This window comes from Odocoileus virginianus, chromosome 27 (genome assembly GCF_023699985.2).
Source record: "Odocoileus virginianus isolate 20LAN1187 ecotype Illinois chromosome 27, Ovbor_1.2, whole genome shotgun sequence".
Lineage (NCBI taxonomy): Eukaryota > Metazoa > Chordata > Mammalia > Artiodactyla > Cervidae > Odocoileus > Odocoileus virginianus.
The window spans coordinates 42,951,630-42,967,741 of NC_069700.1; the positions used below are offsets into that span (position 1 = coordinate 42,951,630).

The 16,112-nt window shown below is 51.6% G+C and overlaps 4 protein-coding genes across 10 annotated transcripts; 2 read left to right on the top strand and 2 right to left on the bottom strand.

Annotated features, from left to right (window-relative positions):
- The first annotated feature begins 1,885 nt into the window (after window positions 1-1,885).
- On the top strand, window positions 1,886-4,500 carry LY6G5C (lymphocyte antigen 6 family member G5C). Its single transcript, XM_070456918.1, has 3 exons — window positions 1,886-1,901; window positions 2,964-3,149; window positions 3,989-4,500. The coding sequence occupies exons 1-3, from the start codon at window positions 1,886-1,888 to the stop codon at window positions 4,150-4,152; spliced, it is 366 nt and encodes a 121-aa protein (XP_070313019.1). The 3' UTR covers window positions 4,153-4,500.
- Window positions 4,501-6,265: 1,765 nt separating this feature from the next.
- On the bottom strand, window positions 6,266-8,691 carry LY6G5B (lymphocyte antigen 6 family member G5B). The gene is given in 3 exon segments (XM_070456781.1): window positions 6,266-7,327; window positions 7,619-7,830; window positions 7,832-8,691. Coding segments are annotated over 3 exon segments (783 nt in total). The 5' UTR covers window positions 7,999-8,691; the 3' UTR covers window positions 6,266-6,923.
- Window positions 8,692-8,794: 103 nt separating this feature from the next.
- On the bottom strand, window positions 8,795-13,365 carry CSNK2B (casein kinase 2 beta). 3 transcript variants are annotated; one of them, XM_020897215.2, is made up of 7 exons: window positions 13,279-13,365; window positions 11,844-11,926; window positions 11,027-11,129; window positions 10,343-10,458; window positions 9,821-9,896; window positions 9,484-9,673; window positions 8,795-9,025 (listed from the first exon to the last, which is right to left on the bottom strand). In XM_020897215.2, exons 1-7 carry the CDS (start codon window positions 13,325-13,327, stop codon window positions 8,935-8,937), a joined length of 708 nt encoding a protein of 235 aa, XP_020752874.1. In that variant the 5' UTR covers window positions 13,328-13,365; the 3' UTR covers window positions 8,795-8,934. The 3 variants fall into 3 exon arrangements, with proteins under 3 accessions (XP_020752874.1, XP_020752875.1, XP_070312883.1); XM_020897216.2 differs by lacking the exon at window positions 13,279-13,365 and adding an exon at window positions 12,524-12,674; XM_070456782.1 differs by lacking the exon at window positions 13,279-13,365 and adding an exon at window positions 12,173-12,358.
- On the top strand, window positions 12,923-16,052 carry GPANK1 (G-patch domain and ankyrin repeats 1). Of its 5 annotated transcripts, none has more exons than XM_020897211.2 (4): window positions 12,923-13,188; window positions 13,719-13,935; window positions 14,162-14,852; window positions 15,429-16,052. In XM_020897211.2, the coding sequence occupies exons 3-4, from the start codon at window positions 14,242-14,244 to the stop codon at window positions 15,871-15,873; spliced, it is 1,056 nt and encodes a 351-aa protein (XP_020752870.1). In that variant the 5' UTR covers window positions 12,923-13,188; window positions 13,719-13,935; window positions 14,162-14,241; the 3' UTR covers window positions 15,874-16,052. The 5 variants fall into 5 exon arrangements, with proteins under 5 accessions (XP_020752870.1, XP_020752873.1, XP_020752871.1 ...); XM_020897212.2 differs by lacking the exon at window positions 12,923-13,188 and adding an exon at window positions 13,597-13,689 and having other exon boundaries at window positions 13,770-13,996; XM_020897210.2 differs by lacking the exon at window positions 12,923-13,188 and adding an exon at window positions 13,597-13,689 and having other exon boundaries at window positions 13,770-13,935.
- Window positions 16,053-16,112: the final 60 nt, after the last annotated feature.

Genomic DNA, 16,112 nt, shown 5'->3' on the forward strand with positions numbered 1-16,112 from the left:
TAATCTGGCACCACAGCAGGGAATCCTTGGGCTGGGCCTGGCTCCAAACCTTCAGACCGGAAGCTGGTGCAGGTGGAGCGTTCCTGGAAGCCGAGGACTTTCCGTAGCCCTCCTGACCCTTAAAGCTAAAAATCTGTCTCTCACAGAGACTGATCTGGCCAGATTACGAAGGAGCAGGCGAGGTGGACCCAGGAGGCCCCCTGGCGGAGGAAGCGTATGGGGTGCCTGGAGCAGCATCCGGGTGTGGGAGGGATGTTGGCACCAAAGTGCCACCTTCTGGGGAAGCTGCATAGTACTTTAGGTGATCCGCCAGGGCAGGCTTCCCTGGTGGCTCAGTCGGTAAAGAATTCTCCTGCAGTGCCGAGACCTGGGTTCGATCCCTGGGTTGGGAAGATACCCTGGAGGAGGGCATGGCAACCCACTTCAATATTCTTGCTTGGAGAATCCCCATAGACAGAGGAGCCTGGAGGGCTACAGTCCATGGGGTCACCAAGAGTCGGACACAACTGAGAGAGTACACATACACACCCCTGAGCGACTAAGGACACACACACACACACACACACACACACGAGGGCTACAGTCCATAGTGTCACCAAGAGTTGGACACGACTGGGAGACTAAGTACACACACACACACACACACACACACACACACACACACACGAGGGCTACAGTCCATGGTGTCACCAAGAGTTGGACACGACTGGGAGACTAAGTACACACACACACACACACACACACGAGGGCTACAGTCCATGGGGTCACCAAGAGTCGGACACGACTGAGAGAGTACACACACACACCCCTGAGCGACTAAGTACACACACACACACACACACCAGGGCAGGATGCCTGGGTCCCCACAAAGCGAGCGACCTTCTCAGGTTTCTCTCCAGCCGCCTGGCCAAGAGCTGAGCTTGGGCTGGGGGCCGCCCTCGCATCTTCCCGAAAGCTCTGAGGTGCAGCCAGGCACAGAGAGCGAGGTCACAGCGCCAGAGCCGGTGGGTACTGGAGATCAGACCCACTGACCTGCGGTTGAGCTGAGGCAGGACCGGAAAAGCGCAGGGTGCAGTGGGGGGTAGGGAAAGGCTCTGGTTTTCTGGAACCCCTACTGGACTGAGTAGGGTCACTCGCGACTTAGGTATCCTCACTTTTTGGATTCCTGACACATCTTCCCCATCCTGAGAAATGTTATCACAGTTATCCCCTTTGGCAAGCCTATTCCCCCTTCCTCACCTCACATTCAGTCTAAGTCCAAATCTGTCCAGTCTTCCTTCTAAATGCTGCTCATTCACTTGTCGGCTTCCCTCTCTTGTGCTAGACCAGGCCGCCATCTTGTGACTGGACTCAGGAATAGCTTCCTAACTGGTTTCGCCGCCTCAGAAACCTTTTACAAGCAGAAATTTGATCTTGTACTCTTCTGCTGAATCTGTTTGTCAGTGGTTTTCTCTGCCCAAGTTCCCCCAGAAACACCCTTCCCCTTCCTCCATCATTGTTGACTTGTCTTCCACTCTAGATTGTGCTCTGTGAGGGTAGGGACTTTGTGCAGTATTGTATCCCCAATACCTGATGCAGTGATCTAACGAATGTCTGTTGAATTAATATGAAAGAAGGTTCCCTTCTTTTTCCCCCATTGCTGGGTCCTTGTTTCCAAACCAAGATGTTAGGGCCGTGGGTGAGGCCATTCTGTCCCTTGGCTGTAGATTCTAGCATTGATTTCCACTCCAAAGGATGTTGCCTCCCCCCTTCCTCTTTGCCCACTTCTCTTCGGCCAATATAAGGCCAAACTGGACACTGGTGGGCAGTCATGTATGTTATGGAAGGCCATGCAGGTAGCCAGAATCAAACCCTGTACATAGTCCTCTTAACAGTGCTGGTCACGATGAGCTTGGTGTCTGGTAAGTGGTTCAATGGGGTCAGAAGGGTTTCCTAACCTGCCGGATACAGAAACCCTGATACCAAGTATCTGAATACATGTACCAAGGACATTCAGGTAAAACCAGGGAGGAGGAAAGATGGGATGGGTGGGCTTGGTGGGATAATGCTTGGGGACTGATAACAGACCAATATTCACTCTGAGGGAGATTTCTGGTGACTACCCCAATGCTGTCTCACTCAACGGCAATAACCTGAATGGATATACTAAGGGGAATCTCTGAGAATCTGAGGGCAATACAGAATGGGAAGGGTTGGGAGAACATGCCAGATGACAGCCTCAGGATACAGAGCGTAGAACAAGGCTAAGTTCAGCCTGATAACTCCACTTGACTGCAAAGCACCATCTACACAGAAACCAGATCCAAAGTGTTTGCTCAGCATCTGCCTCATACCAAGTGCTCTGCTGGGTCTGAAAGTGGGTTTTGGGGGCACAGTAACATGTGATCTGGGCCCGGGACCAGAGGACGAGGGAGATAAATACGGGGTAGTTGGGGAGGGCTTTAGTGGACAAAGTTTCATGAGTCTGTTCAGTGAAAGGACAGCCAAACAAAGAATGTGGCCCTGGGCTGTTTGAAGCCTCCTGGCTACAGAAAGGATTCTTCCTGTCCTGTGATGATACGCTCTGAGATTTTCACACTCTGAACATTACAGATTATGAAAGCATATTCAAAAGAGAGTCTGGGGGTTGGGTGAGGAACAGTGAAACCAAGTCACAGAGGAAACACTGTCTTAACAGGGCTGCCAAAAAGTTGGAATGAACTGCTTTGGCCTAACCTTTAAATTTAGAGGCTTGTAGAGTGCTAAGCATGTTAGCCCCTCAAATGCATGTTGAATGAATGAGTTCCTCATTTCAGGAGGTATGAGAGCAAAGAGTGGAGATTTTTTTATGAGAACTAAAGCTTCTGATGTTAGATTAAGCCTGATGGTTTTCAAGAATTGGTGATTTTATGATTTTCTGAGTAGGGAGGTAGGAGGGAACAATGGGGTTGACCAGTCTGGGAATTAGGTGGGTTTGGGGTCAGTGCTTCTCTGTGTTCCAGGTCAGTCTGAGTTGCATGATCCAGGAATCATTAAACCAGAACATTTAAACAAATACCTAAGCTGCTATCGATGCCTCTTTGAGACCAAGGAGCTCGGATGCCTTCTGGGATCTGACACCTGCCTTGTCCCAAAGGGCAGCAGCTGCATGACTCTGCTCATAAGGAACAGTAAGCTGCCTCTTCCTTTCATCTTGGGCCCAGTCCATTCCCGAATTGAGTCTCCACCAGCCTTCTAAGCTGTACCCCAACTGGTTCCCAAACTCTAAGATACTGTTCCACCACTCCCTCTCTCTCTCCTTTTCTTTACAGTTACTCCGCATCGCTACTTCCATTCCTCTTCCCTTCTTGGCTTACCCTCCTTATAACACCCATCCTTGCAGGCCTGGAGTTCACCAGATCCACTGGCCTTTCCTTGGGCTGCCTTCTCCCCATCTGTCAGTGGTAGTTCCTGCCAGCACCATTTTTCTACTACATCTTCCACTACTTCTTCTCAGCCTCCTTCACTGAGTCTTGCCTTTTTTTTCTGGAGCTTTAACAGTTCATGTTCACCAGAGTTTGGTCTTTTGCTGTCTTCCTCTTTACTCTCCTAGAGGAATTTTTAAAAAAACATTTATTTATTTAAGGTGCACCAGGTCTTAGTTGCTTCATGGGATCTTAGTTGCTTAGTGGGATCTTTTGGTTGCAGCATGCAGGATCTAGTTCCCTGACCAGGGATCAAACCCGGGGCCCCTGCATTAGGATCTCAGAGTCTTGGCCACTGGACCACCAGGGAAGTCCCTGACACTGTGTTTTGAATGGCTCTTTCCCACCAACCTTCCATGGGAATCTTCCAAAGAGTTCATGGCTGGTGATTCCCTGGCATTCCCTGACCCTGTCCAGTTCCAGGGATCTGCCTTTCTGGGGTCCAGGGTAGGGTATATGGTCAGTCCCTGTGGCATGAAGGGATGGGAGGGCTCGGGGCTTTGCCTGGGACTTCCATGTCACTGATTGCTGCTGTCTGTCCCCAGACAGTGGTTTTGAGACCATGGTGAGTGACTGCCGGAGCAAGGAACAGATGAGTGACTGCTCATACACCCGCGCCTCTCCAGTGTTTGGCTTCTGGATATTCTCTCGATGCTGCTTCCAGAATTTCTGCAATAACCCTCAGAACAGAATGACATATATTTCTTAGAATTTCTGTAGAGACCTCAGGAGTACAATCCTGCCAATTTCCAGCCGTTCTCCTGATTTCCACCTGGGGACTGTTGGGGCACTGTCCAGCCTCCCCCGAGCAGCCCTCCCTGCCACCCTCAGGGGCAGTTACTAGACCCCAGCCCTATCTGCCTCTTGATTGATGCCCCTCAACACCCCTCAATTTCCACTCTGCCCCTTCCCACTTTCCCTCTCCAGAATCCTCCGTCTAACATCTTTCCTCCTGTCTGTTCCCACCTCAAGGATACCTCTTTGCCCTGCTTCGTTTCTTTTCCCACAACAGTTCTCTCCCCAAGTCCCCAGCTGTTCCTCCAAAATAAATATGATGAACAAACTGTTTGGTTTGCCTCTCTCTTCTGGTGGATATGGAGGTTGAGGGATATGGTACTACCTGACTGTTTCATCATGGGGGCAGGAAAGGGGCTCCCCGACCTGCAGAGCTCAGCTCCTGCTTTGCCCTGCTGTGTCTGACTCAGCTCTCAGGACAAGAGGAACTGGAAGCCCTCCTGTGGCTAAAACCAGAAGGGTAGTGGATGTCCTCAGAAATGCTGTCAGACCCAGAGCTGGTGGGGACTGGCCAGGAGGTCCATGGGGGTATGCTGGTGGGAGTGAAGCTGTGAAAGAACCAGTCCCAGGGAGGAGATGGTGGGGAAGGAGTTCTGTGGAGAGATGCAAGGCCTAGTGTCCTCTTTAATCCCAGGCTAATTTCCTTTTTCAAGGATCATGGTAACTCACCTCAATTTCGGGCCTTGGGCTTCTCAGCCTCTAAGGCTGCCTTCCAGTTTGACTTGCTAGAGCTGTACAGACCTGGGCCTTTGACCTATACTGAAGTCAAAGGTCATGGCGGAAAACATGCAGGCAAAAGAGGAACATAGTGGCTTGTACCTCTTTACCTCCCACTGCTTCCTTATCTAGAAACAAACATTGGTTCCTCCCACTAGCACACAGGCAGTTACAGGGGCCACGTAGATCTAAGTGCAAAATGTTGTATAGGTAAGATTATATCCTGCGTGATGTCACTTATCAAGAACACGATGAAATTCAGGACAGTGGCTACTCCTAAGGGTTGGGACAGGGGAGGGTCTAAGAGGGGGCCTGAAGGCAGCTTTGGGTGCTGATAAAGGCCTTTATGCTAACTCGGCAAATGGTATAATACAGGTGTGTAAGTTTACAAAAACCCATCTAAAAGTGTGCAAACATCTCTATGGCCAAAATGGTTTAAAACTAAATGGGGCAAAATCAGTGTGCTTTGTCTCTAAGGCACATCTGTTTTCGAGCCCATAACTTCTATTTGTGTGCACACACACTCTCTCAATCCTGAGACACTATCTCTACTTGAGAGGTGACCATAGTGAGGCCGAGACCAACTTATCCAAGTGACGGAGGAGCTGGGGTTGGGCCTCCCAGCCACAGAGGTGCACTGCTTTTCAGAATGTTTCATAATTCTGGTACTGGGTCACCAGATTCGGAGGAGTGGACACCTGGCTGTATTCATCTGCATGTCCTGGTGCTTCTTAATACCAGGCCTGGCTCAGAGCAGTGTGTCCAGTGTGTACTGAATGCATGGGGAAGGTTGAGTTATGAAAATTCATTACCGCTTTCTGCACGCTTGCAGTTCTTCAAATTAAAATCAAAGAGCCTCTCTCTGGAGCCCTACCTGTGTACTCTGTACTCCCTCACCCCCTTCCCCTAGACTTCCCACACAGCCGGTCCTGGCTGCCAGGATCCTGAAAAGAACGCAGGTGCTTCAGCTCCAGGTGACTCAGAGATGCAGACCTGTGTGTCTGCTCTTGTGTTTTCATGGTGGTTTTTTTCCTTTCTCTTGTGGAAAAACCTGACATCACCTGTGAACTTCCTAGATTTTGGAGGGTATGTTCAAGGCTGGCAAGATTCATAATCCTCGTACTTTGATCTTCAGCTGAGCAGAGGGTGGGATGGATGTGGGCTGTTTGGGGCAGGCCACTGAGGAAGACACAAGGCCAAGTGGAGTGGGCAGGGCTCTGCAACACTGTTTGAACCCCACGTCCAGTTACCTTTAACTTGTCTACACTTGCCCACACCTGAGCCTGCCCCCATCAAAAATGTGACACAGACTCTGGCGTTTGTTTATTGTGGAGGGGGACTGGGGAGTACAGAACAAAGGACAGACCCCCTCCTCTCCCCAGGAATCTGTGCAAGTGGGTGTCATGGCTCAGAGATGTGAAGTGGAGCTGAGGAAGCCAGAGAATGGGATAAGAGATGAGAGTAGGCAGCCGACCAGGCAGGAGCACGGGTGGTAGACAGTGAAGGAGGGGCACCACAGTGCTCAGTCAGGAAACCTGCACAGAAGTCCAGCTTTCACCCTTTCTGATGCAAGTTCGGTCTGGCACAAGCTTTCAGAGCTAGGTATAGGAGACTGGAAATAGCCAGATTGAGAGAGATCAAGGAAGATGGGGGTGGCATGGGGGTGATGGGACACTCCGATAACAGGACAGTATTGAGAAAACCACTGTGCCTTTCCCAGGTCAGCCTAGGCAGAATCCGCATTTGAGATTATCTTCTAGGTGGTCAAAGGGCTCTGGGTGCAGTGCCAGCTGCTTTTTTGGGGGAGGAGACTAGACCAAAACCATAGACACTGGAAGGACAAAGGAAAGGAAGACTGAGAACTTACAGACCCAAGGGTGTGAGTGTTCTGAGAAGACAATGCATGATGCTGGGTGTCAGGAGTGAGATGCTAGACCAGAGAGAAATCTATCTGCAAAGGGCAAGATGTCAGGGACCAGCCCAGGGAAGAGTCAAAAGTCCAGAACTGTTGAGGAACAAGTATATGCTTCGCAGGTCAGCAATAGACAAACTCAGATTCACAGGTGGGCCAGCCACGGGGTCCAGGCCTTCAGAAGGCTCCTTCCCAGCAGGGAAGCTGGGCAGGGGCAGTGACAGGTTCAGGGTTTGGTAGAACCACAGGATTTGGGACTGAGACAGGGGCAGAGCCAGGGACCTGTCAGGGGGCTCAGGCAAGGCACTCTGGAGCTGGGGACTGTACCAGGAGTTGCAGTAGTCATACTGGCAGCACTGGGCCGAGTACCAGTACGCTGAGATGTAGGTGGGCAGCTTTTCTTGGCAGCGGTAGGAAATGTGTTGTCCACAGCCTCGGATTAAGAAGCGAGGTTTGTTATCTGTAGAAGAAGGGAAAACTAATAACACTTGCTGCCTCCCACAGTCACCAAACCTGGCACCCCTTCCACAGATTCTGCCCATCCCTCATCTAGACCCAATTCCCTTTCCAGACTCCTGCAGAAGAGGCCAGAAGAAATTAGCTTAATTGGCTCCCCAGAACCCCAGACCCCTCCCCTACCAAAAACCTCCATCTCCTTAGACCTCAGGCCCCAAGCAGCCCTCATTTACAAGAGGAGACAACCTCATGGGCTGTCCTGCCAGTGGCCCCTTCCCTGCCTGACTCAACTCACCATAATTGATGCTGATCACCATGCATGGGGATGAGCTGCTGACAGTGCACTTCTCTGAGCCTGAAATGCATCCTACAGTAGGATCTTCTAAGAGGCAGAGGTGGCAGGTCCGGACTTCAGAAACAGGAGCTGGGGAAGAAGACACAGATGGTGGTGTTGGCCCACTCCAAATTCCCTGCCCTCCAACATCCCGCTCATCCACTGCCACCCTCCCTGTACTCAGCCACCCCTCCTTCCCTGCCCCTGCCCCACTTACCCTTTCCCACTGTGAAGCCCACCATGACCAGTGCACCTATAAGTATGGGGGCTTTCATCATGGACTTCTGGGGAGAGGGGCAGTCCCTGAGGAGTGCCCAGAAACCCCACCTTCCCATGACCATGCTCCTTGAGCCTGAACTGCAGGGTGGTTCTGACAGGTAGTCTGGGCAGGAGCTGCTGTAGGTACAAAGCTATACTCCTCCCTGGGGCAGGATCCTGGCTGGGGCAGGAAGCAATTAACTTGGCAGGAGGACAACATGTCCTCAGCCACCTGGTCTGGTTCCTGAATGTGGGAGCAGTAGCCCAGACAGGGGCAATATCTGGGCCCCAATCCAGCAGTCTACTTTTGTCCTGAGTGTCCCTCAAAGATCTATTCCCACCCCTCCAGGGTCCATGGATTAGTTTCATTCTCTGGTACCATTTGCCATCTTCCCTACACAACAGGGCCAGTCCCTATTTTTCTGGGAGAAACTTAAACCAGGAACCCAGTGACCTTCATCCTTCTGAGATGAGCATGTCTCAGCTCCCCCAGGAGTGGGCACACAGACACCACAAAACAGCAATTCTGGACCTTGAACCTCTTCTCTCCACCCCTTACAGTTCAGTTTATTTTGGGACCACCTTCCTTATAAAACTTAAAGTGATGTTGATTACATCCCCTAGAATATAAACAGCCAACTATAGGTGGCACAAAAAGAGTAAATATTTCTCCAGTCTTTGAAATCCAATTTCTGTCTTTTCCTTGTGATCTCTGTACACCCCTACACCCAGTCCTAAAAACATCACCCAAATCTACTGGGTACAAATCTGTGCTGGTTCTCAACTTGAGGAGAGTGGGCTGGGCCAGGAGGGCTCCTGGGGTCCAGCATACCATTACTCGCGCTTCCCCAACCCCAAACACCAGCCAATCAGCCCATGGCCTTTTCTTCCACTTTATTTCATATTCCCACCACAATAATGACTCCTTTAATTTAAACTAAAAACCATAGAGGGTTCCTGAAATGGTGGCAGCAAAGGAATGAAAGTGTCAAAGACCGAGGGACAGGTGGGGTGGGGAATCAGCGAATCGTCTTCACTGGGCTCTTGAAGTTGCTGGCGGCTTGGAGCTGCAGCTGGTAGGCCATTGGATGGATCTTGAAACCGTAAAGCCTGGGTTGGGGCAGAGGTGAGAGGAAGCAGAGTGAGCCCCATCCCAGCCCTGCCAGTGGCCTGCACCCCCTCTTCCCTACCCCAGTTTCTACTGGGCCTGCTCAGTACTTAAGGGCAGCGGATCCCCAACTTCTTCCCTCAAGAATATTTGGAAATGTATTTTAAATATCTATTAAAACTCAAATTCAAAGCTACAAATGTGTGTCTGTACACATATACATGAGTATACACACGTCAGTACTTGTTTTAATATAAGAACTGAACTTTCCTTTTCTACACTAGAGTAAAAATGATACTCCAGGAAGATAAACCACACTTAAATTGTGCCTCTGAGAATTTCCTAACAGAAAGTTGAGCACACAAAATGCTAACAAGGATAGCTATTGCTTCGTCCTCCCTTCTTTCTGGGGGATCCCAGGCACCTCTTTTGACCCTTGGTGACTGTCCCTGCTCCCCACCTGGGCACAAACTGGTTGGCGGGCCTCTTGGGCCGGTACTCGGGGTGCACCATGAAGAGCATGTGAGGGAAACCGGTGCCGAAGTAGGCGCCATCCGTGTGGTGGTGCCTCGATGACTTGGGTGTGTACACGTCCATGCACTTGGGGCAGTAGAGCTTCACCATGGCCTCACCTGGGATGTCTGAAAGGCCTGGGAGACAGCCAGACTCAGCAGGCCAGGTTACCCAAGCCTGCCCAACCTCCCTCCTGGACTCAGGCCCCAACTTGCTGAGCCCCAACCCCATCCCAGCAGACCTGCCATTTGACGTGGCCTTCCTTTCCCTTTCCCAACACTCACCGATGGGAAGCATTGGCTGGTTCTCACAGTACACACGGGGACAGTATCCAAAGTCTCCCTGCTGGTACTTTTCCAACTGATTGTGAATGAAATTGAAGGAGTTGGCAGGTAGGTATGAAGAGAAGTGGTAACCCCCTCCTCAGCCCAACCCACATCACTGTGTCCCCAACTCCTTCTGCCTCTTAACGTCCAGAGGCCCCTTCTGTGGCTCAGATGGCCCTTCAGACTCCTCTGCTTCCCTTCCTCCAGTCAGGTAGGCTGAAGACCATCAGACATTCACTGCTTATTCCCTGAGGAAGAGGCAGTCTACAACTTTCTGCTCTAGGTCATATCTCCCTCCCCAAAAACACCCCCTTCACCTCAACCCTCAATCAGGTCTTAACCCCTAGGCCCAGATTCTGGGGTTCTTTCCCCTCTTCTCAGCTAGATTCCATGACAAGGCTGAAACGAGTGACTTCTTGCTGAAGGAAACTGTTTCCCTGTTGCCTCTGAAGGAACCAAGTGGGAGCAGAGAGGCCTCACCATCTGGGCGATGCCACGGTTGGTGAGGATATAGCGGGCGTGGATCAATCCATAGAGCATTTCAGCTGCTTGCTCAATCAGGTCACTCTGGTTGGGGTTGTCTTCCAGCTCCTCATCTGAAACATGGCACCAGCCAAATGCAACCACTTGCCTTACAGCTTTTTAAGGTGCCCTGCCCACTCCCACGGGCTGCTGGCTCTTCAGCCCAGCACCCAACTTGGAGCATCATCCCACCCACAGCCTGGGCATCTGACCCAGAAACATGGGCCTCTGCCCCTTCCACCAACCCAAGGCAGCTCTGTCTTCTTTCTGTCCCTCTCAGCCTCTGCCTCCTTCCCTTCCTTAAGAAATAAACACAAAGATGTCAACACAGAAAATAGAACTCTAACCTGGAAAGTGCAAGCAAGAAAGTAATACCCATGGAAAAACTGGCATTTTCGAGAAGTGCTAAGTTATAGGATCGGAGTATGAGAACAAGTGGTAGAAGTCACAAAATTAGGCAAAGAGTGAGGCAGGGAATCAAAATGAAGTAGAGGATTTGGGGTTAAAAGGGTTAGAGAACCAAAAGGAAATTTAGAAATTCAAGAAGCAGATAAACAGGCTGTGAATAGGAAAAGAACAGCGTGCGCGCACACACGCACGCACGCACACACACACACACCCCCAACCCTGAGGTTGTCTCACCAGGCTCCAGGTCCAAGATCATGTCTAAAGCTTGTCGATAGTGAGGCACCTGCTCATTGAGTCCAGTGAGATTGAATTTGTCCTGGATATAATCTTCATCCACCTGTCAAGACATGAAGTCAAAAGGAAACCCATAGCAGAATCCTCAGCTTTGACCTGGGCAGGTTGCTCAAACTCGTGCCTTATCTTCAACACAACTGCTTCGTTCCCTTTGTTCCGCACTTCCAACTCAGCAGAAGTACTTCAACCTCTCTCCCCAGTTCGTGTATACTGCCCACCCAGAAGAGGTCTGGCTTTTCTCTCTTAAACATAAGCAATCCCATCCTTACAGAGTCAGTCCTTTCAAGATCCCTGTCCTGATTCCTGTTCCAAGCTCTAGCAATCAGTTTTGGCCTCTCCTGAGGGGCAGCTGGCTCTCTGAGGAAGGTGGGGGCTGAACAGCTTGGAGTCTGAAGTCAGTTACACTCCCTTATGTTAACACACAGGCACGCTATAGGACATTTTAACATGAACCGTTTTAATTCTACTAATAGCTACCAGAGAAATGTACTACCAGTACCTCCGTGGTAAAAAAAAAAAAACAACAAAAACACAGGTTGACATGTCCAACATTAGACTGCTGGAGGGTGGCAGGGTTGACTTGGGGCCCCAGTCTTGACCCTTCACCACAAGTTAGAGAGAGCGCTATTAAGGGGACTCCTCCTTGACAAGAATTTTTACTGAAGTATGTAAGAGAAGTGTGCAGAAGCTTTATGTGCAGGAGACGATGTGGCCAGATTACATGTGGAGGTGGATGGTGGGGTTGAGGAGAACTCACCTCACAGAAGAATTCATTGCCGCGGAGCCCACAGAACCAGGAAATCCAGGACACCTCCTCTGAGCTGCTCATCTTCACGTCGGCTAGAGATAGAAGAGTATAAGCTCAAGCTCTCCCTCCCAGCCTCTGGTATCCTCACTCCTCCCACACCTTGCCCTCCAACCATGGAAGAATTTGGGGCCACCCTTTCTTAAAGAACCCGAGACTGGAGCACGTCTCTCTAGTTTCTCTTATTTACATTCCAGCCCCGTTTCACTGAGATTATAGAGAAATTCTTTGGGGTCCAACACCTGTGAGAAACCGAAAGGTCTTGACCCCACTAGTCCTACCTACATCCCTGACGCTCCGGAAAGCCAGGCCCCTCTCTCTTCCGTGTCAACTCCGACAGGGCCGTGGCTCAGGCTCCTTACCCCCGCAGGTCTCCGGCCCCATTCTAGGGGGTTCCGAAGTTTACCCTTTCCAAGCAAGAGATGGCCCCTCCTTTTCTCATGGCCTGGGGGTGGTCGTCAGGTCCGTTTCATGGGAGTCCCGACATCCCGCCTCCACCCTTCAGGCCACCTCTCCTACCCTCGGCGCCGGACCGGGTCACTTCCTTTCCCACCCCCACATCAAGACGCGGAGACCCCATGTGCCGCGCCCAGGGACAGGGGACATGGCGCGGCGACGACCACCACACTCACCGACTGGACGGGGACTGGGACCAGGGGACGGGGAGGGGAAGGGGAGTTTCTGCTTCCAAAGAACCGCGACGACGGCTACAACGCAGGCCGCGGACCCGACCGCGGCAGGCGAAGTGGGGTGGGGGGAGTGGAAACTGGGGAGGGTGGGGAAGAGGGCAACGCGCAAGTGCTTAGAGTTAGGAGCCGCGGTGGATGCCGGGAAATGGAGTCCTCGGTCAGGAGAAACTGACGAAACTAGGGAAAGGGGAACTACGAATCCCAGGATGACCCGCGCACGACCCTGGTGTCACGAGGCCCCGGGGGAGGGGGACGCTGGGGGCGGGGCGCAGCAGGGCACTGCGAGCCGCCACCGGAAGCGGAAATTCAATACCGCGTTCTGGGCCAGGGAGCCTGGGAAATACAGTCGTTTGATTCCGGGGACTGTGGGGCCATGGAGGGAAGGGGATGGGTGGGGAGAGGAGCTTGGCCGGCTGGTTGTTTCTTGCTTCTCCCATCAAACAGCGAGCCTCAGGGCTCGGCGCGACTTTGCTACTCAGGGCATTGACCTCATCCCCAGCCAGCCAGCCCTCCTGGCCCTTATCGCCTTGCTCCTTGGAGCCAGCCCGCCAAGGAGTCCCCGGACGGGGCCCATGTTTCTTCCGGGGTTCGCGCTCCGGAGGCGGGAGGTGAGGCCGGGTTCCGTGCTGAGGGTTCTGGGCAGGGTGTACTGGGCTGAGCTGAGCGGTGTGAGAACCAGGGCGGCCCCGTGGGCTAACCTGAGGTGGTGCCAGCCATTCTGCCGCTTGTCCCCTTGCACTTGTCCATTTCCTCTGAGGGCTTGAACGGGGCTGCTGTGGGGGCTAAGTGCGACCTTCGAACCCTGGTCAGAGTAATGGTGGGGGGCTACGTGACGTTATTTCATTTCAGGGTTTCTGGGCATTCTCCGCCTCAGAGGCTTTCTTAACCCCGAGAGTGGTTTCCCAGGTCCAGAAAATGAGCTCGGAGCGGGGACCACGTTGAGGGAGGCGAAGGGCATTGTGGGGGCGTTATGTAAAAACAGGACCCCCCCAACCGACGGATCTTTCTCAGTCCTCGCGCCTCGCCGGCACGTGGTGCGTTGTCCTTCTGCTGTGGAAACATTCCAGGGCGGGAAACAACCCGGCGCTTCCGCGCGCCTGCACCCTCAGGTAATTTGTTTTGTTTTGTTTTTCCCCAGCCACGCATGCGTCTTTATGCCGTCTGATTATTTGTCGGCTCCTTTGCGTAGAGTAGCGCCATTTTGCAGTACGGAAGCCACAAAGCGACACAAGCTGGAATCTCTTTCTGAAATCTGCTTCCTGCTTCCGGAGAAGTGTCGAGTTTGTTTTTGTTTGAGAAGAACTTACCCCGAAATAGGAAGATTTAAAGAGCCAATTTGATTGTTTTACTTAATGGTATGTCTTACGCTGTGATAAAGTTGTCTCAGAGAGGCTGGTATTGTTGGTGCGGATGGAGGTAGGGGCGGAGCGCAGGGCCTCTGGGCAACTGTCTTACGGAGACGTCTTTCTTAACCTTTACTAACAGTCTGTTACTGGCCCTGCAGGGTCCTAGGTTGTGAGGTCACTTTTGGGTTGGGAGAGGATTTTTGACACTAAGGATACTTTTTCTTTATCTCATTAGGTGTCTGAAACTGACTGGTCGCTGCAGGACCACCAGGGGCTTGGCTTCCTAGTCTTATTTCCCTAGATTTCTTGAAAGCCATGTCTGGGTCTTCCCTCATTAACTTTACCCCAGCCACTGATCCCAGTGATCTGTGGAAAGATGGGCAGCTGCAGTCACAGCCTGAAGAGCCAGAGCCCACCCTGGATGGGGCTGCAGCCCGGGCTTTCTACGAAGCCTTGATTGAAGATGAGAGCAGCACCCCTGAAACCCAAAGAGCTCAGCCTGGGCCTGCCAGTGAGAGAAAGAGAAAGAAAAGAAGAATGATGAGGGAGACTGCAGCAGGAGCATCAGGAGGACATGGACAAAGGAGATCCCTTGAGGCAAAGGACAAGATGACGCAGCAGATACTGAGGGCAGCCCAGGAGGGGGACCTGGCAAAACTAAAAAGGCTGTTGGATCCCCATGAGGCAGGGGGAGCTGGAGGGAATATCAATGCTCGGGATGCTTTCTGGTGGACCCCGCTGATGTGTGCTGCCCGAGCAGGCCAGGGGGAAGCTGTGCGCTATCTCCTGGGCCGTGGGGCTGCCTGGGTAGGGGTCTGTGAGCTGGGGGGCAGAGATGCTGCTCAGTTGGCTGAAGAAGCAGGTTTCCCTGAGGTGGCCCGCATGGTCAGAGAGAGCGCTGGAGAGACAAGGAGTCCAGAGAACCGGTGAGGGGAAGCCTTATCTTTTATTATTATTTAAATTTTTAAATCTATTTTTGCTTTATTGAAGCATAGTTCATGTATAATTATATAAATTACATGTGTACAATATAGTGATTCAGAATTTTTTAAAGTGATATTCCATTTATAGTCATTGTAAAATATCTCCTAAATTTCTGTGTTGTACACACTCTATGGGTTTAAATCCTGATTGTACTTCTTGGGCAAGCAACCTGGTGTCCATGAAGCTCAGTTTTCTCATCTAAGAAAGTAGACTATACTTCTTATAGGGTTGTTAGGGTTAATTAAATGGGTTAATATACATAAAATGCTAGAACATTGCTTGTATTTAATAGCATAGTAAGCACTGTACAAATGTTGACTATAGTAATTATTATTTCTCACCCAAGAACCTTGTGAGGCCTTAACCATTCCTTCAGGTCCACTGTTGCTAACTGGGGAGGAAAGGCAATTTGTTTCTTAGCAGAAATACTAGAAGGACCTTGTCCCACCCTGCCACCCACCTCTGAGGCCTAAACCCTTGTGCTGCCCTTAACCCTTTCTCTTTTTTTTTTTCTCCAGGTCCCGATCCCCCTCACCCCAGTACTGTGAGACTTGTGATGCCCACTTTCAAGACTCTAACCACTATACATCCACTGCTCACCTCCTGTCGCTGTCCCGGGATCTCCGGCCCCCCATCCTGCCACTTGGGGTTCCTACCTCCAGCCCAGGCTTCAAGCTGCTGCTGAGGGGGGGCTGGGAGCCTGGAATGGGGCTAGGACCCCGGGGTGAGGGCCGTGCCAACCCTATCCCCACTGTCCTCAAGAGGGACCAGGAGGGGTTAGGCTACAGATCAGCACCTCAGCCCCGAGTTACACATTTCCCAGCTCGGGATACACGGGCAGTGGCTGGGAGGGAGAGAGCCCCTAGGGTGACCACACTGAACCGCAAGGAGGAGAGAAGGCAGGAAGAGAAGGACAAGGCCTGGGAGCGGGATCTGCGGACATACATGAACCTCGAGTTCTGACTTGGGCAAGTTCTGACCCTGGTGTGTTGCTGAAGTCTGAACTTGGACTCCAAACCTAGCCACTTGGGCTTCTACTTCCTGATGTCTTCCCAGGTTCCACACCTTCTGGTTTTGATCAGTGGACTCTGCCTTCAGTAGAAAAGCCAAAAGTTGAGAAATAAATCAAGCTTTTCTCCCTCTTGGTGTTTCATTCACTTTTCTGGAAGCTGTTGCAGGGAAGCCAAACGAGGCTGTGGACC

What these genes read in the sequence shown, in the direction of transcription:
- CSNK2B (XM_020897215.2), bottom strand. Translation starts at nt 13,327, where the DNA reads ATGGACAAGTGCAAGGGGACAAGCGGCAGAATGGCTGGCACCACCTCA. An exon ending in GATCTTGGACCTGGAGCCTG is followed by an intron (nt 10,459 to 11,026) that starts GTGAGACAACCT and finishes GCCATGTTTCAG; the next exon opens with ATGAGGAGCTGGAAGACAAC. An exon ending in CCAGCCAATGCTTCCCATCG is followed by an intron (nt 9,674 to 9,820) that starts GTGAGTGTTGGG and finishes GCTGTCTCCCAG; the next exon opens with GCCTTTCAGACATCCCAGGT.
- LY6G5C (XM_070456918.1), top strand. An exon ending in GACTCTGCTCATAAGGAACA is followed by an intron (nt 3,150 to 3,988) that starts GTAAGCTGCCTC and finishes GTCTGTCCCCAG; the next exon opens with ACAGTGGTTTTGAGACCATG.
- GPANK1 (XM_020897211.2), top strand. Translation starts at nt 14,242, where the DNA reads ATGTCTGGGTCTTCCCTCATTAACTTTACCCCAGCCACTGATCCCAGT. An exon ending in ACAAGGAGTCCAGAGAACCG is followed by an intron (nt 14,853 to 15,428) that starts GTGAGGGGAAGC and finishes TTTTTTCTCCAG; the next exon opens with GTCCCGATCCCCCTCACCCC.